This window comes from Dendrobium catenatum, unplaced genomic scaffold (genome assembly GCF_001605985.2).
Source record: "Dendrobium catenatum unplaced genomic scaffold, ASM160598v2 fragScaff_scaffold_1470, whole genome shotgun sequence".
Taxonomy (NCBI): domain Eukaryota; kingdom Viridiplantae; phylum Streptophyta; class Magnoliopsida; order Asparagales; family Orchidaceae; genus Dendrobium; species Dendrobium catenatum.
The window spans coordinates 820,381-839,947 of NW_021319932.1; the positions used below are offsets into that span (position 1 = coordinate 820,381).

Genomic DNA, 19,567 nt, shown 5'->3' on the forward strand with positions numbered 1-19,567 from the left:
AACTCCCCACAGGGGTAAAAATGGAAAGACAGAAAATAAAAGATAATAATAAAAACAACATCATGACATCTAAATCAAAAGCAGATGCGCTGAATCGTGGCCGTCGATCTGCGGTTTCGCCGGCGATAAACATGTCGGTAGCGTCTGTTGATGTCCTCATCAGTACCCCACACTGTATATTGAGAAAATATACATCTTCGTGAAGAAATACTGTCCATATATCTCCTCACTTCTATCATATCTAGTGATCTTTTTTTTCTTATCCTTTTATTTTTCCACCTCGTCTCTATAAACTTTAAATGCATCTAGTGCTTCAGCCTCTTAAATATAAGATAGAGATGCATATGTATAGTATGATCATGCGTAGGAAAAGGCCCACAAACATTAGTGGATGATTTCCAAACCTCGAAAGTCTTTTTGGTCGCTTTGGCAGTATTGTTAGTTTGCTTACCCTTTATGCATCATTCTAAAAGGTATCAAAATTGGTAAAATCAAGATCTATCAAAATCCTATTATTAATCAGTCTCTTTATTCTCACTAAAGAGATGTGCCTTAATCTTATATTCCATAAACTTGAAAAGATCTCCTATATTCCTCTTAATACGAATATTATCACCATGATGTATAGAAGAAAGGTTGCATTCATATAAAAAACTAAGGCTTCGTTTGGGTCCTTTGGGAAGACTTTCTTACTACTTCTTAAAGTTATTTTTTAGTACAAAAATTAAAATTTTTATACGAAAAAATTGTTTTAAGAAACAATAAATAAGTCATCCCAAACAAAGCTAAATTTAATTTATATAAACCATCCGTCAGGAAGCCAACACCAATAACATATTTTCCTCTAAGAATGTTATCTCAGTGCTTTAAAAATAAAATTAAAACCTACATTTACTATTATAGAAAGAGAAATCAAATTCCTAGAGAAACTTGGAGCATCTAAAGGCGATTACAAAATCAAGAACAAATCCATAACTTAGTACTAATCTAAAGTTCTCTATATCATACACACTTGATTGCATCCGATTTCCTAAATAGATACCTCATTCACCACCCTTTAGGCTTCTTAGACTAAGAAATCTATGCATAGTAGTGGCAGTAAGAATTATAAAACCGCAATCAATCTACAGTGTTATTCGCAACTTCAATGGAGAATTATTCTTTCCGCACAAAAGATATAAGCTACCTTTCTCTTAGAGTCATATTTCTTATATTTTATGCATCTTTCATGTCTCTTTTTTCTTGCAAAAAATCATCTATCTATATTAAGTTTCATCTTTTTTGCAGCTTTCTTTCTTTTAAGAATATCTTTGCCCTTCTATTGTTATTGTGAGTTTCTATAGTAACTATTTTATGTCTTATTTAATGATTGTTTTGTTTGAATCTTTCTTTCTCTCGAACACACGAAATTAGATGTCCTTACCTAATTATTTTTCCTTTTTCGTGTTAGAAGCTTATAATAAATCTTGAAAGGGCTAAATTTTACTGGATAGAGAATTCAAACTAAAATTGACTAGAAAGGTGTTTAAAACGTCAACTTCGAAGAGCCTAAGCTGTAATATTATTATGCACAGCCTTAGAATTACCAAATCTCATTCCATCCAGGCACTTGCCAAATTTTTATCAGAACTCTTAAAAATTTATCTTCATAAAATATTTTACATTAAGGAATGCACTTATGTTGCATTAGGCGCTCAAGACATTATGATCAGTGAGCTTAAGCAATTAAATTGACCCCATTTCTTATTTGTCAATAAATATTGTGGTATAGTAGATTACATATAAACTACATCAACAACAACAACAACAACATCAAGCCTTTGTCCCACTACGTGGGGTTCTCTCGAACACACGAAATTAGATGTCCTTACCTAACTATTTTTCCTTATGCGTGTTAGAAGCTTATAATAAATCTTGAAAGGGCTATATTTTACTGGATAGAGAATTCAAGCCAAAATTGACTAGAAAGATGTTTAAAACGTCCACTTCGAAGAGCCTAAGCTGTAATATTATTATGCACAGCCTTAGAATTACCAAATCTCATTCCATCCAGGCACTTGACAAATTTTTATCAGAACTCTTAAAAATTTATCTTCATAAAATATTTTTCAGCAAGGAATGCACCTATGCTGCATTAGGCGCTCAAGACATTATGATCAGTGAGCTTAAGCAATTAAATTGATCCCATTTCTTATTTGTCAATAAATATTGTGGCATAGTAAATTACATATAAACTACATCAACAACAACAACAACATCAAGCCTTTGTCCCACTACGTGGGGTCGGCTACATGAATCCTTTTTCGACATTGTGTTCTGTTAAAAGTCCAATTCTCATTTAAATTTAATAAAGAAAGATCATTTCTAATATTTTCTAATCAAGTCTTTTTAGATCTACCTCTAACTTTCTTAACATAAGTCAATCAAATCTAATACCTCAACTTTCCTGATCGGGTCATCAGAAGGCCTCTGTTTAATGTGACCAAACCATCTAAGGAGACTCTCTCTAATCTTATCTTCCACTGGAGCAACTCCAACCTTTTCACGTATATGCTCATTTCGTATCTTATCTCTAAGGGTAAAGCCACTCATCCACCTAAGCATCCTCATCTCTGCAACACTTAACTTAGTATTATGCTTCTCTTTTAATGGCCAACATTCAGCACCATAAAGCATTACAGATCTCACCACCATCTTATAGAATTTCCCTTAAGTTTGAGGGGGACTTTGCTATCGCACAACAATTCTGATGCATTCCTCCACTTCAACCAACCAACTTGAATTTTGCTGATAATATTCCCATCTGTTTCACCAAATATATAAACCACATCAGCTAAATATATTTTTTAAATAAAAATAAAAAACAAAAGTGATCCCAAACAAGTCCTTAAGAGTTTTAAAACTCATCATAACCAAATTTTAATGAGAAACTTCTCATCTAATTCATTTTGATTGTTTTATTAGGTCCTCTCCTCTCCTAGAAGCTTCTTTGGTGTAGAAGATTTTGTGGATGATGACAACAGCAGACCATACACTTACCAGAAGCAAAAAAAACCAAAGAACCTTCACAAACATGTTTCATTCAAGCAGCGAACTATTGCTTATATGGAACCATTCACTCTGGATGTCTTCATCTCCAAGCGATTTGTCTCTGCTTCACTCACCCACAGAGTTACCTGCAAGCAGGTTGCAGTTGCTGGGACCAACTCCAAAGACATTAAGGCAGTTCTCAAGTCCAGATCTGACGTTCCTGCTTGCTTAGCCGTTGGGAGGATCTTAGCTGACAGAGCAAGAGAAGCTGATGTGTATACTGCGAGTTACACGCCCAGAGAACGGGACAGGTTTGAGGGGAAGATAAGAGCGGTTGTTCAGTCTCTAATTGATAATGGCATAGACGTTAAAGTTTATTTAGATCGATGATGTAATTGTTCATCAGGCTCTGAAGTTCTTTTTTTTTTTTTAACTGTTTTCAGACTGATCTTGAAGAACTTGGCTTCTTCAGATTGATTTATATGGCTGTTTTTTATTTAATTTTAAATGTCTTATGTTTTGAATATGATGGGAAACATGATGTTAGAATTAAGCTATCTTGGACTCGTTGGATTCATCTCGTCGAGCCGATCGATCTGACTATAAGCATGCTATATTTTGATATAATTTGACCATGCAATTAATGATATGAAACTTCTAGGATTAGACTGATATTTGTGTTGTGCCGGTCTCGCTAAGCCACTCAATTTGGCTATAAGTTTCCTGAATTGGAAATTTGGATGATCCCGAATTTAATTTTGAAAGTTTTTAATTTAAATATACCTCGAGATTCGCGCTCAATCAAAAAAAAAAATATAGACTTTACCAAGTATAGATGTCAATTCATAGAGCATTTAAAATTCATTTTTCTTCATGCTAGTCTTGCTAGATGGGCTTAAATGAACCTATTGTACTATTTCATTCACATTTATTTATTATTTTCTCATTGAATTTTTGCCAAATTGAAATGAATGAACCTTTAAAATGCTATTTATTTATTGAATTGAGTTTAAATTATAATGAGTTTTAATCAAATTTAATTCCTTGTATATTTAATATTAATACTTTAAAGTTTAAACATTTGACATTGTGATTTGAAATATTTGATTTTGTAGATTTAAATTAAAATTGAGAAAATTCATTTGTATTATCTGATAAAATTTTAATATTAATAAGTGAATATTTTAATATTTATATCTAATTATTTATTTGATATTTACATTGCATTTATATCATTAATGATAAACATAAATTTAAAAAGGCAAAATATATAAATAATTCATACAAGAGCATATAATAAATCGTCAATAAATAATCAATACATCATTGAATGAGTATTTTATAAAACTTTTATTAAATTATATGTAAATATATTCATAAATATAAAATATAAATATATTAGTGCTTAAATTTATTTAATTATCTGATAAATTGTATTTATTTTTAATAAATTTATTTAAATGAACAAATGTAGTAGCGCAAAACTCATTTTTCTTACCTTTCACTTGCTTCCATGCTGCTTGTGACCTAGCCCGTTGCTTCTGCAACTGCAAGTACGCCATGCCACTATTATTCGCTCTCCAGATCTTCTTCTTCTTCTTCGTGTTTTTCTCATCTATTCGTCTCCACATAGATCAGAGACATGAAAGCCAAGGTCAAGGGTCGATATGAAGCCCATCGAGGCGCTGCCTCGGCCGCATTATCCATAACGTCTGACGATCTCAAGCTCACCGGTATCCTAACCGACGCCACCTTCTCCAATGCCCCCGCGCTCACCGGACTCGCCCTCTCCATCCAGAAACCTGGCTCCTTCTCCATCGTTTTTGATGTGCCCAAAAAGGTCCATTCTTCCCTTTTATTAAAAGTTCATATCTTTGATATTGGGTTCTTTGGTTGGCAGAAATTTATATGCATGATTCATAGTTATAGTTGTAAAAGATACAAAAGAAAATGAAAGAAGAAGAGAAATGGAAGAACAAAAACACCCACAAACTTTTTCTTCTATTAATTTATCATACTCGCATTACAACTATTTTATTTAAATGAAACATCACTTCACACACATTCTTTCACTTTCAAATGAAACATCACTTCACACACGCCCTCTCACTTACAATTAACTGCATTTAATTAAAGAAAATAATCACATCCACATAAATGAAAAGTCACATCCATACAAATAATACGGTTAAAGATTTTGAATTTATTAACAAATTCCTCATTTAAACTCAAAACCACTTCCATCCTTCATGCCAATCGTCATTTTGCATTTCTCGAACAATATTGTGGGTAATGGCTTTGTGAGTATATCCGCTACTTGATCATGACTTGCAACATGAATCATTCTTATACTTCCTTCCTTCACATGTTCACGGATGAAATGAAATTTGACATCGATATGCTTGCTTCTTTCATGATGTACCGGATTCTTTGCTAACTCAATTGCAGATTTGTTATGTACACGAATCTCGGTAGCCTCTGTTTGTTGGAGATTCAATTAATAGAGCAAATTCCTTAGTCAAACTGTCAAACTGCATGACACACACAATGCTGCCAACACATATTCTGCCTCACATGTCGAAAGTGTCACTAGTGGTTGTTCCTTTGATAGCCATGTGAATGTCGTATCTCCCATAAAAAATACGTACTCCGATGTACTCTTTTGATCGTTTATGTCTCCGCACCAATCACTGTCGGAGTAACCCACAATTTATATCCAACTGTCTTCGAGTAAAATAATCCGAGTAATTATGTTCCTCGGATATATCGAAGAATTCTCTTTAATGTCTTCCAATGCGTGTAGGTCAGCTCTTCCATGAACCGACTTACCACTCCAACACTATAAGAAATATCTAGAAGAGTGCTTGTGAGATAACGCAAACTTCTCACCAAACTTTGATATTTTGTTGCGTCGACTCGATCTCCACCATCAAACCTTGAGTGTTTGGCACCTAATTCCATTGGCGTTTTTATTGGATTATAATTTTTCATCTTGTTCTTCTTTAAGATGTCTTTTGAGTATGCTTTTTGTGACACAAAAATTTCTAATTTTCCTTGTCTAACTTTTAGACCAAGAAAATACTTCATTAAGCCCAAATATGTCATTTCAAATTCTTGTTCCATCTCACCTTTAAATTTTTCAACCATCGTGCCATTATTCCCCATGAAAAGAAGATCATCAACATAAAAAGCTACAAATAACAAGTTACCTCCTTTCTTCTTCACATATAGTGCATGCTCATATGGGCATTAAGTGAACCCATTTTTCTTGAAATAAATGTCGATACGAGTATTCCAAGCTCGAGGTGCTTGTTTTAACCCATGAAGTGTCTTTCTTAACTTCAATACTTTTTGTTCCTCTCCAATCTCCTTGTAACCAGGTGGTTGTTCAAGATAAATTTCTTCTTCTATCACTCCATTAAAAAATGCTGACTTCACATCCATCTGATATATTGACTATTCAAACTGTGTCGCATAGGAGATAAGAAGTCGAATTGTCTCCATTCTTGTAAACGGGGCAAAGACCTCATCATAGTCTATCCCCGCCTTTTGTATGTAGCCCTTTGCCACAAGTCTGGCCTTGTATCGATCTATCTCACCTTGAGCATTCATCTTTTTCTTGAACACCCACTTTACTCCAATAGGTTGACTTCCTTTCGATAATTTTGCAAGTTCCCATGTCTTGTTTCGTTCGACGGACTTGATCTCCTCATCCATAGCTACTTTCCACTTTTCATTCTTCACTGCTTCTTCAAAACTTATATTCTCTCCATCAGCAAGAAGACAAATAAGGTGTGCTTTGCTTGTAGAATCATACAACTCTTGTAGGCTTTGCATTTTTTATTGTCTTGGTTCTTACTCATCATCGTATGTTTGAGGATTTCTAGGTACCTGAGAATATGTAGGAAAATTTGTTAATGAAATACTTGGTAATTCTCCACTTTCCATTTGTTCTTCTGATGAATTGTTCCAATTCCATTTGCTTGCTTCATTCAATCGAACATCTCGACTTACCACCACCTTCTTGTTTATTGGGTGAAGTAGTTTATAACCCTTAGTTTGCTCATCATACCCAATAAACATATACTTCTTGCTTTTATCTTCTAGCTTTGTTCTTTGTTGATCCGGCATGTGTGCATAGGCTACACTACCGAATATTTTAAGATGCAAGACTGTCGGTTTTTTACCACTCCATGCCTCTTGCGGAGTTTTATCTTCTAACTTCATATGTGGGCATCTATTTTGTATGTAAATTGAACATTGCACTGCTTCCGCCCAAAATTCCATAGGCATTTTTTTACTCTTCAACATTGATCGAACCATATCAAGAATGGTCCGATTCTTTCTCTTGGCCACACCATTTTGTTGGGGTGAATGTGGTGTGATTAGGAATCTTCTTACTCCTTGTTGCTCATAGTAACTTGTAAACTTCGCTGAGTTGTATTCACCTCCTCTATCAGTTACAATGCTCTAATAAACTTTCTGGTTGTCTTCTCCACCATGGCTTTGGATTTCTTAAACACATTGAAAGTCTCGGATTTTGCCTTCAAAAAATAAACCCAAGTTTTTCTGGAATAATCGTCGATAAAAGTAATAAAATACATTTTACCATTGAAAGATTCATGAGTGATTGACCCACAAATGTTAGTGTGTACCAATTCAAGAATACTTGATGCTCGAAATTCTTCCTTTTTCTGAAATGAATTTCTTGCATGTTTCCCAAATATACAATCTTCACAAAGCTTGTCGGTGTAATCTACTTCTGGTAGTCCATGCATCATTTTCTTCTTCAATAATTTTTGTAGGCCTTCATAGTGCAAATGACCAAATTACAAACGTCATAGAGATGCCTTGTCTTCTACATCAACTTGCAAGCATTTTTCTCGTACATAAACCAGATTGATCTTGTACATTCTATTCTTCGCCATATTAATTTGTGTAACTAACTGCCCCTTCTTATCTTTCAATTGTAGAACTTGATCTTTCATGAACACTGAATATCCTTTCTCCATAAGTTGCCCCATACTAAATATGTTGCTTTTAAGATCAAGTACGTAATACACATTTTCAATTAGGTCTTTCGCGCCATCTTTTTGCATGTAAGAATTTGTACCTTGACCTTTTACTTGAATCTTTGACTCATCACCAAATGAAACATGCCCATCCTCAACGACCCGCATTTTTTTGAACAAATGTCTATGCCCACACATGTGGTTACTAGCACCAGTGTCGAGATACCAACTCGTCTCGTCACTAATGTTCTTTTCATCATGAGCTATCATGAGAAGCCCATCTTTCACCTCTTCTTCTGTTACAAGATTTGTATTCTCCTCAACCTTCTTTTCACCATAGCAATCTCTTGCATAGGGCCCAAATTTGCCACAATTGTAACATTTTTCAGAGTGCAGTCTTTTGCGTAGTGACCATACTTGCCACATTTATAACATTCAACATTTGAATGATTTTGTCGTCCGCCTCTTCCATGACCTCGTCCTCGACCTCACCAATTTTGTTGATTTGACTGTTCTTCAAATTGTTTTCCATTTCCACGACCTCTTCCACCACGTTCATTTCCACGACCTCTTCTTCCTCGTCCTCTTCCACGAAAATTTTGAGAATATAATACCTTATCATGTTTAATTGTTGTCTTTGATTGAAGAACTTGTTTGAGCGTCTCCTCCTTTCATTGCTCATGTGCCTCAAGAGAGCCAGCAAGCTCTTCAACATTTAGTGTGCCGAGATCCTTTGATTCTTCAATCGCGTATACAACATTCTAAAAAATATTGGTTAATGAGCGCAGTATCTTCTCCACTACTCGGGCATCGGTTAACATCTCACCATTTCGCTTGAGTTGATTTACTACGGCCTGCACACGAGTGATGTAATCAGATACACCTTCTGACTCTTTCATCTTCATCGATTCCAATTTATCTCTCAAAGTTTGGAGGCGTACTTGCTTGACACGATCGACACCTTTGAACACTTTCTCTGAAGTGTTGCATGCTTCTTTTGAAGTTGTTGCTCCGGCAATCTTCTCAAAGCCTAACTCATTTATTGCTTGATATAGCAAGTAAAGAGCCGATTTATCCTTCGCTCGCGTCTCTTTCAACACCTTAATTGCTTAGCCGTCATGCCCACCATATCCGTCATTTCAACGAAGCCGTTCTCAACGACTTCTCATGCATCTTTTGCGCCCAACAATGCCCGCATCTGAATACTCCATTTGTCATAATTTGTCTTTGTGAGTCGTGGTAGTGGTATTTGTCCCATCGAAAAACTTCCAGAATTAGCCATGGTGCTCTGATACCAAATTGTAAAAGAAACAAAAGAAAATGAAAGAAGAAGAGAAATGGAAGAACATAAACACCCACAAACTTTTTCTTATATTAATTTCTCATACTCACATTACAACTATTTTATTTAAATGAAACATCACTTCACACATACTTTTTCACTTTCAAATGAAACATCACTTCACACACACCCTTTCACTTACAATTAACTGCATTTAATTAAAAATAATAATCACATCCACACAAATGAAAAGCCACATCCATACAAATAATACGGTTAAAGATTTTGAAATTATTAACAATAGTGAGAGAATGTTTCTTCTAAGATTATCAAATAATAAGAAATATTCATTTTGATTGCGCTTTCTTTTTTTCCTATATTTATAATGTGAAAAAAAAAATTCTTTATTTAAAAATGGCAAGATATATCTATAAATCTATCCCATTTATATTTATAGATATGTACTATAAATTAAGCTATAGTAAAAGAGAAAACTTTTCCTTTTTCAATACCTAACAAAAAAAAGCTAAATTTTAAAATGAGTTTTTCTATTTTTTTCTTTAAATGATTTTTTAATAGATTGAAAAAAAAATTAAAATTAGAAGCTAAAGTCATAACTTGTAATCAGGCCAAATTTAAAGTAGTTTAATTTTTAGTTGGAAAGAGGAGCTTGAAATTTTAGATGCTATGTTCTTATTTTTTATTATTTAAACTTTTGCTAGCTTAGAAAATACTTTTAGCAGTCTTGTACGGAATTCTCTCTTGAAAGCTATTCAAGTCTTATAAATTAAAATTTAATTTTGAGCTAACTCAAGTTGATTATGAGTCAAGTCAGCCCGACTCGAGCAAATGTAGATTTTGAGTCAAGCAAGAATCAGATTTTTTTAATTCTAGATCATTCTAAAACTTGCTTGAACTCGATTTTATATTACCCTTAATCATGTCTGCACTATTTCAATAATATATCTAATATGATCTGTATGATATGTACCCTGTTGATTAATCCATTCTACTTTTAACATGAAAAATCAAATTGAAAAGAAATTTTCACTCTTGATGCTTTCTTAATTATCCCATGCATTTCATGGAATTGTTTTATTGTCTTTTTATGTAATGTCATGTTATTGGCTAGAAGTTGCTTTTTTACATTTATATTTTAAAAAATATTTTAATAGATGATGATTTATTTTATTTTATTTTGATGATATTTAGATGTCCGTTAAATCAGCAAACATTTATGTCTAGATATTTGATGACTAAAATGAATGATAACACAAAAATATTGATTGCTATTTTACTAAATAATATTACATTGAGGTTGTTTGGTCTAAATGTTATGGAGAAAATAATGTTATATATTTTGATTAATGTTATTCATATATTGTTGTTATCTATCAAATGAAGTATGTTGGTTTAATATTATCTTAAACAATCTAATATCAACTAAAATAAATTAGTAAGGATTATGATCTTTCTTTTTATAATTATTTTTTAGCCATTAAATAATTTTTCATATTGATGTCATCAAGATAGCATTGTAATATCATTTATGAAACTATTATGTAGAAATTATATTGGATCATAAGCTGACATCTTTTGATATTATTACCAAATAGTCTTAATGTAAGGGCTCATTTGGTTGCTTGAAGTTAGAATGTATGCTTTGAAAAATACTGATTTTACTAGATCTTTTCATTTGGTCCGTGTACATAGAAATTGATGTTGATTATGAATTGCACAAAAACTTTCAAAATCTCTCAAATATGATGATTTCATTTTTCTAATTGCAAGGAATCAAATGAGCCCAATGAAAAATTTAAATAAACAATTATATTCAACAGGTAAAATTATTATCGGATTTATATTGTTATCTTGATAACACTTCAATCTACTTAATATTGAACCATACAACCCCATTAGATGATATAATCCTCTTCTCATTGTAGGATATCAACTTCCAATTTATGAATGAGGTGGCCTTGATGGGTCAAGCAGTGAGGTTGACATACACTCGCACTCATGCTCTAGATGGCAATGGCCGGATGGCACTTGTAGGGTCAACAAACATCAATATTGCAAATAAGGTTGGGTTGGGTTATGAGTTTTGTACAGGGGTGATTAAGGTGAGGTATGCCTACACTCATGGAGATTTAGAGAAGAAGATAGTGGTTGAGCCTTGTTTAGATTTGTCAAAAAATGCATGGGAGTTTGCAGTGACGAGATGGTTTGAGGGGAGGGGTTCTCTTATGGCTGTGTACCATGCTGGATCAAAGGATCTTGGGATTGAGTGGCGCAAGAAATCAAAGGTTAATGGATCTTTTAAGGTAAATTATTACTTTTTTTATAAAAAACTAGAGAATGATATATTTTGGAAGATCGCATGCTTTAATTTGCATTCAATTGTTTTCTTTCTTGTGCGTGCTTTTTACTGTATGAAATATTGAGATAGAACAAGATTAACATGCCCTGGATTGGCATAAAATGCTGAGAGAAAACACTACTTTTTTTTAGGAATGACATTCTTTTAATAGCTGTTGCGAGCAAGATGCTATTTGTGGATATATGTGGGTTAAATTACTTAATGGTTGTGATTAAGCTGTATATGAGAGTTATTTTAGAGTCTCCATTAAATAGCTTCCTAATATAAATCTGTTAGACCGGTCCACTGGACCGGACCAGCCGGTCCAGACGGGACCGGCTTAAGGGTGAAACAGCGGAATTTTTTCGCCTAGGAGGAGGCCGCGCGAGCTGCTAGCCTTGCGGGAGCGTTTTAGGAAGGAATTTTGAGGAAGATTAGGAGGGAAATTGAATGTAGGGATTGTTTAGGGAATTCCTTTTGATTTGTATGCATTAAATATTTTGTTTTCCTAGAGTTAGGGCATCTTGAATTTGGCTGAAATTTGAGATCTCTTAAATTTAGGTTCTCTTGGGGCTCTAGCGGCGTCTAGAGATTTGGGAGAGATCGATCCTCCTCTCGAATTGAGGATCAAGTGTATCTTGCTATTTTTCGTGTTCCTTTCATAAAAAAAATACAAATTATCTACTGTTTTTGTGGTTTTATGTGGATTTTGTGAAGGATTCTTGTTGTTTTTTCAAAGACTGATAGGAAATACTTGATCTACAAGTGTTTCCTATCAAAGTCGTGCTTCTTAAATAAAAGTTTTAAGAGTTGAGAAAGTTTTAAATTTTCTCTTTGCTTTTACATGTTTCGAAAGTCAAACAATTTAGTAAAATAGATCACACAACAGAGTTGATTCAAATGAAGCATGAATTTCTTTCAACTTTTTTTTTCATGTTTGATCATTGAAACTACTATCCAATTAGCTCAAAATCACCAAATTTGGTTCAATCGTGGACGTCTTGTCATGGACAATATAAACACCCTAGCTCAGGTTTACTGTGTCATCTTACTCACTAGGGTTAGGTATACTTTATTGAGGTTGGGTTGATTGCGGTGTTGAGGTAGTGTGAAGAGGACTCTCAAATTCAATTTTATCAATAACCCATGGTCCCATTCACCCTTGGTAATAGCAATGGCCCAATCCATCGTTGTTATTGTTAAATGAAAAAAAAGAGAGAATATTATACACCCTTGTTATTGCAAAATGATTGGAATTGTTGATTTTGTTTTTAGGTGATATGCATGTTGCATTCTAGGAGTCTGACATTCTGTTTTGATGATAACAAATATTATTGGGTGTCTATTTAGTTTTACCTGTTATTTATATTGCATATATTTTATATGTATTACTAACATTTTAGGTTCAACATATACTAAGGATCAATAGAGAATCAGAGCTCAAGAACATGTTGCTTAGGTTAGATTTGTTTGAAAGAATTTGTAATTTTATTTTTCTTGAGTTAATGTATGTAAAAACTAAAAAGATGTGTTAGCTTAGCAACCGTGCACACACACAAGAACAATGAAATTAAATATTGTAATTTTTCTGAAGATCATATTGGAAGATTTAGATCATACTATAAATTTGTACAATCAGAAATTAATTAAAATGTTTAAATTAAGTGAAATAAAATTGAAATTAAAATAAATTAATCGTATTGTACATCTCAAATCGTATAGGATGATCAGTTATAAACTAATAATCAGAAGTCCCCCCCCCCCCCCCCCGCCATTTAAAATTAGGCAATATTTTGAATTTTGTTAATTTGCATATTCGTACTGTACGAGCTAAATCGTATTGTACGATGTTTTAAAATCTTGCTTAATTTAGTTCCTGTGATTAATCAATTAAATCTGGGATAATTATAATTTAAGATTATATGGTACGAATTTGATCATATTGAACAATCAATAGAGACGATTTTTTTGTCATCCTGGAGTTCATCCTGTACAATCTACGATTCGATTGAACTAATCGTACTGAATAATCATAAGTTTGTAGTGGATGATCAATAAAAGTTCTTGAATTGATCATACTTACCACCATTCATCGTACAATACTAACTGTGCATAGTTGAACTAATCGTATTGTATAATTTGCCCGAGCTCTTTATAAGGAAGGGTAAATCTCCATTCATCTTCACACCTTACTATTCCTTGCTCTTACTTCTTTCAAATGGCCGGTGGCAAGCGTTACCGAGCTTTAGTAAGAAGTTCTTCTTGTTATCCTTTAGACGACCGGTTCCTATCTGTAGAGGATAAATTGGCTTATCACAGGTATAGGGTAGCTCAAATTACCCCTTCTAGAATCCTAAACCATGAAATTCTCAATTATCAGGTACTTAATTCATTTTGTTGGCACTACTTTACAATTCTTGCTTACCCTAGCCTTCCATTTCAATTCTGAATTGTTATTTTAAATTTTCTTAAGTCTAAAAATTAATGCTGAAAAAACAATAATGCAATCTTAGGTCTGTAGGCGTCCAGTATAAATTAGTAATCAAGACCTTGATGAAATCTTACATCTTTCTATCACAGGTATAGCACTGCTTAGTGTTAGCTCTAGGGGAGACTATGACTGGACCTAAATAAATCTTTCCATTGGAAATGCACCTATCAGTCATCACCTACCTCTAGTGAACACTCCTACCCAGAATGCATGCATCATCCAGCAAGATCAACATATTCTTAGAACTTTTATTTTACCTTAAGGCTGGAGATAGGATAAACATCACCCTTTTGTTGTTTATAGTTACTTTATTATGTCTGACACAAAATTCAATGCAACGGATATGATTATCTGTTATATTGACAATCTGACATCTATTAGAAATATTGGAGTCCGACGTAGGCAAAATCTAGCTCTATGACACATTATTGCTTATGTCTTCGATACAAAATATCAGCTCATGTACCCAACGACCTCTTCCCTTCATACTACACGGATAATTCCTTCCACCTTTTCTTAAGTGACAGACGCCACGAGGCATAGCATGCAAAGGAGGAGCATGATCTCGAGAGGAGCCCTACCAGTCCCAGAGGTACCAAAACCAACACCAGCACCTACATATCAACCATCGTTTAATGATACTATGATAAAGCAATTTGACTGCTTAGAGATGTGCTTGGAAACACACATCCAGGAGTCTATCGCTCACTGGGACCAACTATAGCAATAGCACGAGGCTGATCGTGCTTTGATCAGCGACCAATTTGCCTCGCTTCACCGCTACTTTTAGCCAACACTACCTGATCAAGGTCCTTCCTATGAATAGTGTTGTTCTGTGATGTGTATTCTCTTCCTTGTTATGTGTTTTGCTTTGTACTATTGTTGTGTATTAGTGTCGGTCAATATATCTCCTTTTTGGTGATGTCAAAAGGAGGAGTATGATGTTGTTGGGTGTACCGATTATTTTCATTAGTGCAGTTTGTTTACTTAGTTTTCTTTCTTTTAGTTGTGCTTGAGTTATAGTTTGTCTTTAGTTCATTAAAAAGTAAATAAAAAAGAGAGAACATAGTAAGAGGGAGAGCTTAGGAGGAAATTAAAATTAACTTGCAATTCAACCAAAAATATTTGTCATCATAAAAAAGAGGAAGATTGTTGTATTCCGAGAGTCCAACCTTATGTTTTAAAGATAACAAATATTATTGATTGTCTATTTAGTTTTACATGTTCTTTATATTGCATATATTTTTGTGTGTACTACTAACATTTCAAGTTTGACATATATCATGGATCAACAATGAATAAGAGTTCAAGACCGGGTTGCATATGTTAGATTTATTTAAAAGAGTCTGAAATTTTATTTTCTTGAGTTAATGTGCGTAAAAAGGTGTATGTTATCTTAGCAATCTTGCACACACACATGGAGAGTCAAATTAAATATTTTAATTTTTCTGAAGATATTAGATGCATCACAAATTTCTTTTCAGTATTTGTTATCTATTTTAATTTTTAAATAAATCTTCAATTTTCATGATCTTATTTATGTTTCATTCATTCATAGTCACTGGTTTTTTTTAAACTTTGCTTTATTTCTTTTTATTTTTTAAAATAAATTAGTTACTGAATTAGATTAGACAACAAAGGTTCTTCAAGCTACTTCTTTTATGAGCTATGAACAATATTAAATTTCTTATAAAACTTTGCTCTTCCTGATACAACTTCATGTATGGTTTAGTTGTGTATTGGATTAGTTTGTTTAGAGCTAAGCATTTGGGAGATATTTGAACCCACAAGTGTTTGGATAGAAACTGAATAATCATTAGAAAACTGAGATCTACAAGTGTTTTCTTTCATACTAAAAAAGTAAAAAATTATTTTAAAAAACAATAAAAAAATTGTCCCAAACAAGACCAAAATCTTCATCGTCGGGACAAGCACAACAGCTGAGTTAAGTAGTTCTGGACAAACAAAAGGTTATTGGAACCCAATGTAATGAAGCTGAATACTTAAATCTTAGGGGGATTTACATAAATACAACTTAATTCTTATACATTAATATGTCTAATGCCTAATTTTTTTATACTTATTTACATAATACTCTATATATATTCAAATGTGTTGTGTCTCAGTCTTCTCGCTGATCATTTGACTCTTATTGTTGAAACCCTTCAGGTTTCTGCATCTTTCAACATGGAGAAACAGCATGAATTTCCAAAGCTAACGGTCGAGAGTTCTTGGAATTATTATATATGACGTTGCTGATAAAGATGAAGATTATAGTTTCAGAGCCTGTAGTCTTGTGTTCTTGTTTTGTAGTTGAAATTATTTCAGTCATGTGTTAAACAAAAAAAAAAAAACTTTTATGCTCATATTCAGCAAATATTTTCCTTCATTATAATATAATAATTTAGGCTTCATTTGGAACGACTTTCTTAGTGCTTCTTAAAGCAACTTTCTAATAAAATTTTTTAAATTTTTTTTACTAAAAAATAATTTTAGTAAGCATTAAAAAAAATCATCTCAAACGAAAATCGTAACAATACTTTATATGCTCTAAATTCTCTCTGCAAGTCATTATTATTTTCTTTAATTCAATGTATCATGATTCGGTGACTCTGAATAGAACAATTTCCATACATTTTTTCAGAACAAATGCAGTTGATTCACCCATGCGTTCTTTATTAGTTTCTTTTACTTTTGTGGTATGAAAAAACTGGATAACAATAATGGTTGGGGCATTGGTGTTGACTGTATGCATCATCCGGATTTTGTTGGGGTCATCAAGTAGACCATCTTATTGGCATGGGCATTGATGTTCATTGCGTGCACCGTCTTTGTTGTTGATAGAGGATATCATTATTATTAGTGATGGTGGGTGCCAATCTTATTGACGTCGTCATTAGTTTTGACAATGTGCATCGTCCTCAGCAATGCGTGCAACGTCCTCACTGGCATAGAAATCTCATCTGTTTTTGACGTTTGTAGTTTGTAAATGGCGAGAAATTATTCTGTGCGGAGTCCGGAAGGGAAGAACTGTCCGGATTAATGTGTATTTTGTAAGTATTTAATGCGTAAATATGCAGTAAATATTCACAAAATACGCAGCAAATACTCACAAAAATAGTCATAAATACTTATAAAATACTCACAAGATAATTAGTAATACTTACAAAATACACAATATATCCGGATGGATCACCTGTCAGGACTTCGCACATAATAATTTCTCGTAAATGGTAAACATGAGTTTGTGAGGGGTTAGAATGATTAGAGTTATCAATTTTATTTATTACTATATCAATATTAGACCATGTACTTAATATTTATAGTATGAATTTATAATATTTACTAGTGTAATATATTCGCATTATTGAAGATATTTTTTTATTCTATTTTATTTATTGTTCTTTTTTTGGTTTTTATATAAGAGTGTTTGTATTAGCAATATTATTTGAATTCTAACAATTCTACATATTCCCACAAGGATTCTTTTATATGGAGATAGTAGCACTGATCTTAAACAAATTTTGGCATTGGTCCTCGACAAGTAGTAGTAAGCAAACAGAGGTGAAAGATGTTTATTGTCACAATCAGATCCATATAGACAGGCAGCGGGCTCACACCCTTTGATCTGCATTAAAGAAGTCAAACAATTAAAAAAAGAATAATTTGCATAAAGTCCTTTCAATATATTTTTTAGACCATTACTATATTTTTGTGGTCGAGATTATGATCTTACCCATTGAGTAAAAGTTCAGTTATGAATTGTATAAAGTTTGCAATTCACTTTAACATTTCTTGCATTTTTTGGAAGCTATATGATAGATGGTTACCGACATGATTATCTTTTTTATATGAAAAATATTGGAGAAAGTTGCTTAACCAAAATTGTATTTAAGATTGCAACCAAGGTTGCCCCCAATCCAAATCCACTTTCTATGAAATTGATACATAAATGGATGTTGGTTGAGAGATGATAGAATAACACATATTTGATGTTGCAGTGATGTTGCTCTCAATATTGAATTACTTATTTTGGACATGATAATAGATCAAGATAAAGGGATTACCTCACTTCAATCATACCTATGATGTTGACTTGAATGATTTTTCAAAATTGTAGCAAAGGTTGCCCTTTGCCAATAATCATTTCTCATATACGATATCAAATTGTTACGTCCTAGAATTTTCGCATCAATAGAGATATAAAGAGCTCAACCTTCTAGTTCTAAACGAAGATTCAACACACATATAGATAAAGATATATGTGTACAAAAGTTATAAATGAAACCATAATTTTTATCTAGAAAACTCTACAAAGGAGAAAAATCATATGGCCTTATCTAGTTGAAATGAATAAAATAGTGTTGTTGTTAATTACAAATGATGCTCTTCTTTGGGGGAAGGTGTTGGCTCAATGCAACAAATATACATCATATAGAGCACTTTACATGGTTGGGGCTGGACGAACCTAATGTCTTGAGTGTTGTTTGTGATGCCCCATAATCAAATTTGGAATTATTTTAATTAGATAACAGCCAAATCGATCACAATTTTTATTAATAAAAATAAAATTTAAAATAAAACTATCGATCAATATATATATATCTATATATTCATTTTTTTTAAATCATGTATAATACTTAGGATCTATATAATAATATTATAATTACTATGTATTGAGTACAAAAGAATACCTAAAATATAGAAAGAAATAAATTAACAATACAACTAGAGAATCCTGATATGATCAATCTCATACATCTGATCCCCTGTCTGAATCATTTAAACAATATATAATGAGCTAAAAACCCCAGTAGATCATCCAATCCTACAACTAAATGAAAGCACTGTAAAAAAATAAAATGCATGTCGTTAATTAATTCATAATAGTAGCAATCATATAATTATGAATTGATGTAGAAATAATAAAATACACATGCAATTGTAGTAAAATATGTAGACATTAAACCATTATGGTGCAAGAGCCAGAAAAATAATACGGTGGATAAACCAGTAAATCAATATAGGTGTCGAATCTATAAATAAGTAGTTATTCAGTACTATCAATCAATAAAGAAATCATATAAAGTGGTAATTAAAATCAAAGCATCAGTAAAAACTATAAAAATCATATCAATGCAGTAAAATCCTATAACGATCTATATATATACATAAGATTGTAATTAAGAAACTGACAATTAGAGCTAGTAAAATCGCATCTTTAACAAGCTTCTTCTTATTCAAATATCTTAAGAAAGCATGTAATAACCAAGACACTTTAAAGTGTGATAGGATTTGAAGAAGTTGAACTGATGGTTTATGCGGTCATCAAATCCACTATTTCGCAATCGAAGCAATGGTTGGGAGAAGACTGTTTTCGTAGCCACGGCCAT

The 19,567-nt window shown here is 32.8% G+C and overlaps 2 protein-coding genes across 7 annotated transcripts in view; both read left to right on the top strand.

The window, feature by feature from the left end:
• Window positions 1-3,583, top strand: part of LOC110109906 — an 11,218-nt gene extending 7,635 nt beyond the window's left edge. For both annotated transcript variants that reach the window (XM_020841122.2, XM_028700216.1), the window contains exon 3: window positions 2,965-3,583. In XM_020841122.2, coding sequence (XP_020696781.1) covers window positions 2,965-3,420 — 456 coding nt within the window. In that variant the 3' untranslated portion in view covers window positions 3,421-3,583. The remainder of the gene's footprint in view (window positions 1-2,964) is intronic.
• Window positions 3,584-4,514: 931 nt separating this feature from the next.
• On the top strand, window positions 4,515-16,588 carry LOC110109908 (outer envelope pore protein 24, chloroplastic-like). 5 transcript variants are annotated; one of them, XM_028700223.1, is made up of 4 exons: window positions 4,515-4,870; window positions 11,271-11,648; window positions 14,695-14,766; window positions 14,843-15,173. In XM_028700223.1, exons 1-4 carry the CDS (start codon window positions 4,673-4,675, stop codon window positions 14,924-14,926), a joined length of 732 nt encoding a protein of 243 aa, XP_028556056.1. In that variant the 5' UTR covers window positions 4,515-4,672; the 3' UTR covers window positions 14,927-15,173. The 5 variants fall into 5 exon arrangements, with proteins under 5 accessions (XP_028556056.1, XP_028556057.1, XP_020696783.1 ...); XM_028700224.1 differs by having other exon boundaries at window positions 14,869-15,173; XM_028700222.1 differs by having other exon boundaries at window positions 4,518-4,583; window positions 4,664-4,870; window positions 14,695-15,173.
• The last annotated feature ends 2,979 nt before the right edge of the window (window positions 16,589-19,567 follow it).

Excerpts from the sequence above, each read along its gene's own strand:
- LOC110109908 (XM_028700221.1), top strand. The coding sequence starts at position 4,673 with ATGAAAGCCAAGGTCAAGGGTCGATATGAAGCCCATCGAGGCGCTGCC. Across the intron at positions 4,871-11,270 it reads TTTTTGATGTGCCCAAAAAG|GATATCAACTTCCAATTTAT; the intron begins GTCCATTCTTCC and ends TTCTCATTGTAG. Across the intron at positions 11,649-14,694 it reads AGGTTAATGGATCTTTTAAG|GTGACAGACGCCACGAGGCA; the intron begins GTAAATTATTAC and ends ACCTTTTCTTAA.